The 9,133-nt window shown below is 63.5% G+C and overlaps 2 protein-coding genes across 2 annotated transcripts in view; both read right to left on the reverse strand.

The window, feature by feature from the left end:
- Positions 1–571: 571 nt before the first annotated feature.
- Positions 572–4,287, reverse strand: IFITM10 (interferon induced transmembrane protein 10). Its single transcript, XM_017520417.2, has 5 exons — positions 4,209–4,287; positions 3,435–3,526; positions 3,209–3,343; positions 1,908–2,360; positions 572–1,552 (listed from the first exon to the last, which is right to left on the reverse strand). The coding sequence occupies exons 1-5, from the start codon at positions 4,285–4,287 to the stop codon at positions 1,295–1,297; spliced, it is 1,017 nt and encodes a 338-aa protein (XP_017375906.1). The 3' UTR covers positions 572–1,294.
- A 2,580-nt stretch (positions 4,288–6,867) lies between these two features.
- Positions 6,868–9,133, reverse strand: part of CTSD (cathepsin D) — an 11,872-nt gene continuing 9,606 nt past the window's right edge. The window contains exons 7-9 of the mRNA XM_017520437.2: positions 8,329–8,473; positions 8,143–8,241; positions 6,868–7,752 (exon numbers count right to left, since the gene is read on the reverse strand). Coding sequence (XP_017375926.1) covers positions 7,585–7,752; positions 8,143–8,241; positions 8,329–8,473 — 412 coding nt within the window. The 3' untranslated portion in view covers positions 6,868–7,584. The remainder of the gene's footprint in view (positions 7,753–8,142; positions 8,242–8,328; positions 8,474–9,133) is intronic.

The raw sequence follows: 9,133 nt of genomic DNA on the forward strand, positions 1-9,133 counted from the left end.
CACACATGAGATTACACACATATGCACTCAAGTACATACACCACACACACACACATCCTCATACTTGTGCACATACATCTATATGCCATGCACACTCATGTGATTGCACACACATGCACAACTACATACACCACACATGAACACACAATTTGTGCACACACATGCACACTTGCGCAGTTACACATGCATAAAGGTACACATCACACATGCCCTCGCTTGTGCACACACATTTACACACACCATGCACACTCGTGCAGTTACACACATGCACAAAGGTACACATCACACATGCCCTCACACACTTATGCACGCACATTTACACACACCATGCACACTCAAGTGTGGTTACATACATGCACAAAGGTACACATCACACATGCCCTCACACACTTGTGCACACACATTTACACATACCATGCACACTCACGTGCGATTACACACATGCACACACTCAGGTACATACACTCACACACCACAGATGCACACATACTGTGCACACACATTTACACAAACCATGCACACTCAAGTATGATTGCACACATATACATGCACCTGTGCAAATACACTGTCTACACACACTCATACACATGCACACATTTGCACAAAATATATGTACACACTCATACACACCATGCATTCACATGCACACACACACAGTTACACTCAGTACATGCCCATTTATGCAATTTCACCCTCGCGAGTACATGCACACTGGCACATGCCCACACACAGGCCCCTGTGGTAGAGCCCAGGGATGGGTCCTCAGGCCCGAGGGGAGGAAGGCACGTGCCAGTGGGCAACACTGGATCTGGCAATGATGATGACTCAGGAGCAGGACGGGAAAGCCGGGGCCAGTTGTGATGCCAGGTGGGGTGGGGCTGAGCTCAAGGATGGAGCAGAAGTGAAGCTGGCCAGGCATCCTTCCTCCCAGCCAGCCTCTGCCCAACCTCTTCCCTCCCCACATCCCCCGTCTTCCCCCCACCCTGCAGGGCAGCTGCATCAGTGGAGTACATCTGGCCTTGGCCACTGGGCTGGGGAAATGTGATGATCGGGCTAAACGTGAGCCAAGCCCTTCCTTCCGGTGCGTCAGGGTGGGGAGGAGGGCACCGGCCTGCCCTCACCTTCACACTCCCTCCCCCAGGAAGGGCTCCAGCACTGGACACACTTACACGGGGCTGCCCCCTCAGTGTGAGCCCATCTCGGCTCCCCTCCCACCACCTCGGTCCCTTTCGCTCCACCTGCCCTCGGTGCGACAGGGTCACGTCTGCCCAGCACCTGCTCTGCTCCCAGCCAGCTATTCTCGCAGCACAGAGGGGGCTTCTGGAAGCCATGCCCTCTCAGGGTGGGGCCTGGGGAGGCGCGGGATATGTTGACACCTCCTTCCCTGGGCCACCCTGGCCACCCAGCACTGGCTTCCAAGGAGGGCTGGGCTGAGCTGCCTAAGTACCCACCCTTGGGCTCCCGGGTGAGGAGCCAGATAAGAAGGTGGCCTCTCTTCCTTTCTGCAAGGGGAGGACTCCAAGCCCTCTTCAGCCCCATGCTGGCCCCATCCCTGTACACCAAGGGGTGGCTGCTGTCCAGGTCTGTCCCATGTCCCCTGAGCCTGAATCCCTACCCACCCCTCCTACAGGTTCCGCTGAGCTGACTGAGCAGAAAGCTAGGCCCTAATGGCTCAGGAAAGGGAAGGGCAGACCCCTGCCTTCCAGACCTAGCCAGCGCTCCCACCTCTCTGGGCCACACCATCAGGACCCGTCACTGTCCTTTGACCCCTCAGCCCCTCAACTGCTCCTGCCCTACCCGTGGGTTCCTCTGAGAGGGAGAGGGGTCGAGCACCCGCAGCCAGGGACTGTCCTGTCACCCCACCTCTCCAGCCCGCCCTTGACCCTGCCGCTGCCGCCCAGGCTCACTTTGAGAGAGTAGGCCAAGGCGATGAAGCCCAGGCAGCAGAAGTTGAGGTAGACGAAGTTGAAGATGGACCACAGGTAATAGTCGTTCACCTCGGTGGTGTCCGGGTAGACCTCGATGACGGTCGTGGGGTTGGTCATCGTCTTCTTCTCGGCAAGGTGCTTGCAGGCCGGGGGAGCGCCGGCGGCCCGAACGCTGTCGGTCTTGCTGCTCTTGGACTCCATGGGGAACAGTGTGGGCGCCATCGGGGGAGAGGCAGAGGGCTCAGGGGCAGGGGCCGCTGGAGCCTGCAGGGCGGGAGGCTTGGACACGCAAGCGAAGCAGCCCTTGGGCGAACCTGCGGGGGGCCTCGGAATCCAGAAGGCCCCGTCCAGGGGGACTCGGGCTTCCTGGGCGCCGTCCGTGGTGCTGGCCGGGGCTCCCAGCGGGGCTGGGCACTGGCCGGGGCCCTGGGCCTGGAGGGAAGGAGAGAGTGAGAACAAGCTGGGCCTGGCCCACCGGCCAGCACCTACCCTCACGCCCGGCAGCCCCGAGAACAGCCCCAGTAGAGACGGAAATCCCTGCGGGGGCCACCAGCTGCCAGCCTGCCACCTGCCTCCCCCACCCACCCCGGGCAGCGGCGGCCACTGACGATGCCAAAGCCCTTCGCAGCAGCCTTGGCAGGGACCTGGGGCTTTCATCCCTTTGCCATCTGCGCACAAACACTCACCCACTGACACGCACACCAGCACCCCCCCTCAGAAGCACACCGATGCTGGGACTGACACTTGCAAAACAGCGCACGCCCTGGTACCCCAAACAGCTCCGCACGGGCGGGCGCCGGACCCACAGCGCCGCTGCTTCGGCCGCCAACCGGCAGAGCGAGGCCAAGGCACCCGCACACGGCGCCCGCGGACACTCGATCCCGCCACCCGCTCTACCGCGGGCTCTCCAGACCCCGGGGACACCCGCGGGCGCTCAGAGCCGCCGCTGCCGAGTAAACAATTCCCCAAGCAGGGCGACGCAGGCTTAGCCACGAGCGCCGAGAGCCGGCACAGGTGCGGGGTCTCCCACTCGCGCGCACTGTCCCCCACCTCCAACCCGCGGACCCCGAGCGCACACACTCGCCCGGAGCCACGCGCCACCGGGCCACAAACAGACACCCACCCCGTTCTCCAACGAGGCACCCAGTCGCCCGCGCCCTGCGCCACCCGCTTGCCCAGCGCCCGTGCGGCGCGCGCCGGGGGTACTGCGGCCAAGGCTCTGCGGCCCCCAGCCCGACCCAGGTCTGCCCCAGCCGCCCGGACGGCGCCTCCTCACCTACAGGCGACTCCTCGGCGGGCGGGCGGCCGGACCTCTGCACCTCGGTGCGCGTCCTTCCGCCGTCCTGCGGGCTGCTGTCTGTCCACGGATCCGGGTCCCAGCGGCCCAACCTTGAGGGGGTGGGGAGCGCGCGGGGCTAGGCGGCGGCGCCACTGCCTCCCCCGCCGCCTGCGCTCCCTCCGCAGCGCCAGGCCAGCCGCGCGGCTGCAGCCCAGAGCCTGACTCACGGCGGCAGCAGCGGCGGAGGGCGCAGCCACCTCCCCGCCTCCCGTCTCCTCCCGCTGGGAGGGTGGGGACCGCGGGCCCGGAAGCCGCGACCCTGGGGAGTTGCAAGGTGCCTCAGGGATGGGACCCCCACAGCGCCTGACCAGGGTGCCCACGCCACCTGCATCTCCCCGGACCCAGTGAGCCTTCCTCCCCTCCCCACACCCTATTCCCTTCGTGGATCCCCCAGCCCCTTGGAAGATGGACCGCTCCCCGAACCCTCCCCATCTGCCTCCCCAAGAGAGACCCCTTCCTCTCCCCGTCTCCCGATTGCGCTCCACCCCAGCGCCTGGGCCCTGCTGCCTCCCAGGCCCCTTTGGCTCTCAGTGCCGGCAGCTCAGTCCCCTCCTTAAGAAACCCTGAGCCCCAGCAGGTCCCCTACCTGAGTGCCCATCTCTGCCCAGTCCTGTCCCCAAGGCCCCCAAGGCCACCCTCCAGTCCCTTCCCTCCTTAGTCTACCGAGTCCAGGCCCTCTGTGAAGTTTTAGGGTCTCCTACTCTGTTTCTTCCTTGCTGAGCCCACTGCTGCCCACTGGAGCTCCTGTCCCCTTTCCTGGAGTCTGACTTCACCCAGCCCAGGGCCCCACTCCAGGTCACTCCCAGATTTTGGGGAGCATGTGATCTCTCCTGTACAGACCCCAGCATGCTCCCTCTGCCTGCAGGGCAAAGCGTCCCGTTTCGAACTCTGGTCCCCCGTGCTGCTGAGGTCCTTGTCTCCCTGGAGATTTGTGCACTCACCTGCCCACAGCCTCTCTGCGATCCTGACCAGACCTTCTGGGCCTGGTCCCCTAAGGATGCTTTGCCCCCTGCATATCATGTCTCCTAACCAATGCCTGCGCTCCCAGCCTCAGCGCCTCAGCTTCCCCACCATGCCCTCACTCAGTACACTTGACCCCAGCTGATATTCCATCCCGGTAACAGTCCCCATGAGTCCCTCCACATGGAGAAAACCCCAGCCTTCCCTTTCTCCCTCCTAGCTCCCCACTTCACCACGCAGGTGCCCTGAGCTGGGTCCTCTTCACCAACCTCCGGCTTCCACTGAGCCCTGACCCTCTCCAAAGTCCCCCGGAAGCTGAGGATGCACGGTGACCCCCATTCCCTCCCTCATCTCTCCCCAAGCTCCTTCCTCCTATGAAACTCCCTTCTCCTCTGCCACTCTCAATTGGCCTCCTGTGTCCGAGACCCGCTTTCCTAATTGGAAGCCTGGTCCTGCTCCTGTCTGCCCACCTGTGCCTGAACCCCAGGTCATCACTGAACCCTTTCTCTCCCCAAACCTCTGTGCTCTGAACCCTGATCCCCTGGAAGATCCTGGCCTTCTGCAAGCCCCTCCCTTTTCCAGCCTAGTCCCCACCCCTCATGCCTGGGCGGACCCCTGGCACAGCATTATCCATGGCATGCCAGGAACCCACAGCACAAGGCTGATCTTAAATGACGATAAACCCTATCGAGCAGGAGGGGCCCCCAGGCATGAGCGAGCCTCCTCCCTGTCTCCTTGGGCACCCCAGCCATGCCTTCCTGGGATCCCACAGGCCATGGGTAGATGGGGCCTGCCAGGGAAGCAGGGTTCTGTTCTCCCTCCCCAGCTCCCCTGCCTCCTGCCCAAGGACCTGGCCCAGGGAAACCTGGACCTGGCGTGCTCAAGCGGGGCTTCCCCTGGGAGCATCCCAAGGTGTGTGTGGCCTGCATTCCATGCCGTGGTGTCCCTAGCATCTGTGCTGGGCCTACCTGGCCAGCCACCATCTTCTGGGAAATCCTGGCCTACAACAGAGCCTCGGCCCAGTGCTGCCCCAGTCTCCCCTGGAGGCCTCAGGCAGTGAGAAGTCCTCAAGAGCAGAAGAGAGGGTTGCTGGGCCTGAGGAACCAGGGCCTGCCCCGGGTCACTGGGTAGGTGAGAGGGGAGCCAGGGCCCACTCCTAGCCTCAGGCCACCTTGGAGCTCCGAGGCCAGGAAACACTGCTGAGAGGGAGCTGGGGGTGCAGGGCAGAGCCACGGCCCAGCCAGCATTCACGTCACTGTGCTGGGCTCTCCAAGGGCCTGGGATCCAGCATTGCCTCTGCTAGAGGTGTCTAGTCCAACTCACAGTCTAGACGGGGAACTCTAGGCTCAGGGTCCAGTCACCCAGCTAGAAAACCACAGAGGAGCCTGGACTTGAGCCTGGAGTCAGACCCCAGGGCCCTGAGAACCCTGCCTGGCTAGAGGGAACCCTTGGAGCAGCCCCAGGGCAGCAGCCATGGAGGTGGGAGCTAGAAGAGCAGATAGGCTGTAGGAGAAGGGCGATGGGGGGGAGCAGGACGGGGCAGGGGCAGCAGGGCACAGCCGCCTCCTTGCACTCTCTGCCCTCCTGGGCCTCTCAGTACAGAGCATCTGATGACAGGACATTTGTCTCCCAGAAGCCCTGCCAGGCCCTGCAGAACTCTGCCTGGCTCTGCTCAAGTTTCAGACATGCAGAACGCTGGGCATGTGCTTCCAAGCCTCTGTGCCACCCCAGGTAAACGTTCTTGCTCCAGGGGTCCACCCCCAAATGGCTCTAGGGTACAAGCCCTGAAGCCCCTGGAGAGGAAGGCCAGGGCAGCCGCCTCCCTCAGGCTGAAGCATCAGGATAGAAAATGTCACATTTGCCTCACCTTCTAACCTGTTGGGGTGGGGCTTGAGGGTCCAGGTGACTCCAGAGCTACTGATCCTAAAGAACTCTGCTCTCTACCACCACGTCCCCACAAACTCCTACTTATCCCTTAAAACCCCATGGGCTGCTGCCACCGCATCCAGAGACATGCTCCCAACCCCTCCCCTCCCAGTGGAACAAGTGCACCACGTTAATCAGCCTGGGCGTCTGTGGCTGGAGGGGACTTGTTGAGTCCAATCCCTGAAACCAGTGACCCTGGGCAGGCTTGCTCCGCACCAGCTCGGCTCACCACACACAGGCTGCTACTAGGGCCTGACAGGCAAGAGGGCCTAGCTAGGCCAGATGGCCACACCACCGAGGGCCCAAAGGGTACGGAGAGTGACCGGGAGGGCCTGCTCTGATGCTCCCCAGCGCAGAGGCATCCTCTGTTAAAGCAGCGCGGCTGCCTGGCTGGACCACCTCCCTGAAGTTACCCCTCCAGGCTGGCACTCACGCTGGAAACCCTGTCGGCCCCACCCTGCAGCGCCGGCCAAGGCCACATCCTGCTGGCCACGGCTCCAGACCTGGGAACAAGTCAGTCCCCGCTAGCCGACCAGGCTGGACAGCTGGCCACAGCCCCGGAGCCCATGGGCAGGGGGCCACAGGCCCCGGGCACCCCAAATGCTTGTCTCAGAGCTGCCGAGTCAGCCCTGATGTGGCGGCTACGCACCACCCACCCTGTTCCCATCTCAAGCTGGAGCCAGCCCCCACCCCAAGCACAGAGCACAGCAGCACAGCGGGAGGCCAACAACTGTATTTCCAGGTCAGCCCGGGCTCTCGGCCGCCCAAGGGGAGGACAGCAGGGGTGAGCTGCAGAGGAAGGCAGGCGCCAGCCCCGTGTCCCAGCCTGACCTCCAGGCCACCGAATGGCCCTGGGATGGGCTGAGTCCCAGAACCACCTTGTAGCCACCACAAGGTGGGCTGTCCCCCTCACTCCTTCCAGCTCATCCTAGGCCTCCACTGGCCTCACCCTCAACGGGCCAGAAAACATTAGACAGGTAAGAGTGGCAGAGCCCGGCTGGGCCCAAGCTGGGCAGAGGGACCCTTGTGCAGGGCAGGTTTCCAAGGGAGGGTCGAGGAGGACGGCCTGGTTCGGGGTGGGGGCTCAGCCCAGCGGCCTCGGGTAGGGCTGAGGAGGGGACTCCCTGGAGATGAAGGGAGCCCCAGGATGTACACGCTCAGCTGCCAACTTGGCCGAGCTCTTCCAGGTGCGTGAAACAGATCTGTGCTTCGGAGGAGCTCTACCCCTCCGGACAGACGGACAGACAGGCAGTGTTTCTGAACCCAGGGAGGGGAAGCCACAGAACAAACCAGATCGGGCTTGGGCCACCAGTCTCCAGGACGCCCAGGCAACGGGCGGGCGAGTGTGTGGGTGATAATGTGGGGGGGCTGGGGGCCTCATCCCCCGGGGCCCTCCTCTGTCTCTGTGCTTGCGGGTGGACGGCTCGGGGGCTAGACGCGGGCGGCCTGGGCGAAGCCCACCCTGTTGTTGTCTCGGTCAAATACAGTGTAGTAGCGGCCGATGAAGACGTCGCCCAGGATCCAGAGTGGCCCGCTGGGTGGAGGGATGTCCATGCCCATGAAGCCGCTCAGGCAGATGGTCTTCCCGGCCTGCGACACCTGGGATGGGGCCGGTGGTCAGCACCCAGGCCTGGCACCACCCGCGACCCGCCCTGAGCATCCAGGCCACGGGCACCCCTGCCTGTTGCCCACTCACCTGGAGTGTGCCCCCACAACTGCCCACTCACCTGAAGCATGCACCCCCACCCTGCCCACTCACCTGGGGTGTCTCCCCTCCCCCCACCACCCGCTCACCTGGGGTGTGCCTTCCCCCACCACCTGCTCAACTGGGGTGTCTCCCCGCTCCCGCCCACTCACCTGGGGTGTGCCTTCCACCCCACCGTAGGCTCACCTGGGGTGTGCCTTCCCCCACTCTGCCAGCTCACCTGGGGCACGCCTTCCCCCCTCTGCCCGCTCACCTGGGGCACGCGGCCCCCATGGCCTGCCCACCTTGAGTGTGTAGTCCTCCGGGGACAGCTTGTAGTCTTTGCCTCCCAGCTTCAGCGTGATCGTGGGCAGGGTGGACACCTTCTCACAGGGGATCATGTACTGAGAGGGGCCAAGCAGTGTCAGGGTGTCAGGGTGGCAGTGGTGGCCGTGGGGCTCCACCCCACCAGCCCCAGCCCCAGTGCTCACCTCGCCCTGGATCAGTGGCACGGCCCCAATGGCCTTCTGCAGCTCACGCACCTCGTCCACGGGGCCCACCATGAGGGACGTGCCTGTGTCCACAATGGCCTCACAGCCCCCCTTGCACAGGGTCAGCCCGCTGGCTACCTCCACCCTGCGGGGAGTCAAGGCGTGAGGCCCATGCCCAATGACAATGTGCATGGGGGGCCACTGCCCCTCCCCGGGAGCCCTTCCCTGGCACTCTCCACCTCTCTGGGCTGCTGGATGCACAGGGGGCTGTGGGCCCTCCAAGGACCCTCAGGTGGTGGTGAGGGCATGGAAGGGATGGAGGGGATGGAGGGAGGGAGAGAGGGGATGGAGGCATAGAGGGAGGAAGGGATGGAGGGATGGATGGAGGCATAAAGGGATAGAGGGATAGAGGGATGGAGGGATGGAGAGGCATGGAGGATCACAGAGAAACGGAGGAATGGAAGGGATGGAGGCGCATGGAGGTCATGGAGGGACGAAGGGACAGAGGAATGGAGGGAAGGAGGGACGGAGGGTGTGGAGAGATGGAGGGGGTGGAGGGATAGAGCGGATAGAAGAGATGGAGATAGAGGGATGGAGGAGCATGGAGGGTCACAGCGCAACTGAGGAATGGAGGAGTATGGAAGGGATGGAGGTCATGGAGGGACGGAGGGTCATGTTTTCACAGGAGGGAAGCTCCAGTGGCCAAGGGTCATGGAGCCACAGAGGGATGGAAGGCATGAAGAGTCATGGAGGGGGTGGAGGGATGGAGGGGATGGAGGGATGGAGGGATGGAGGGACGGGGGGG

This window comes from Cebus imitator, unplaced genomic scaffold (assembly GCF_001604975.1).
Source record: "Cebus imitator isolate Cc_AM_T3 unplaced genomic scaffold, Cebus_imitator-1.0 Scaffold836, whole genome shotgun sequence".
Classification (NCBI taxonomy): domain Eukaryota; kingdom Metazoa; phylum Chordata; class Mammalia; order Primates; family Cebidae; genus Cebus; species Cebus imitator.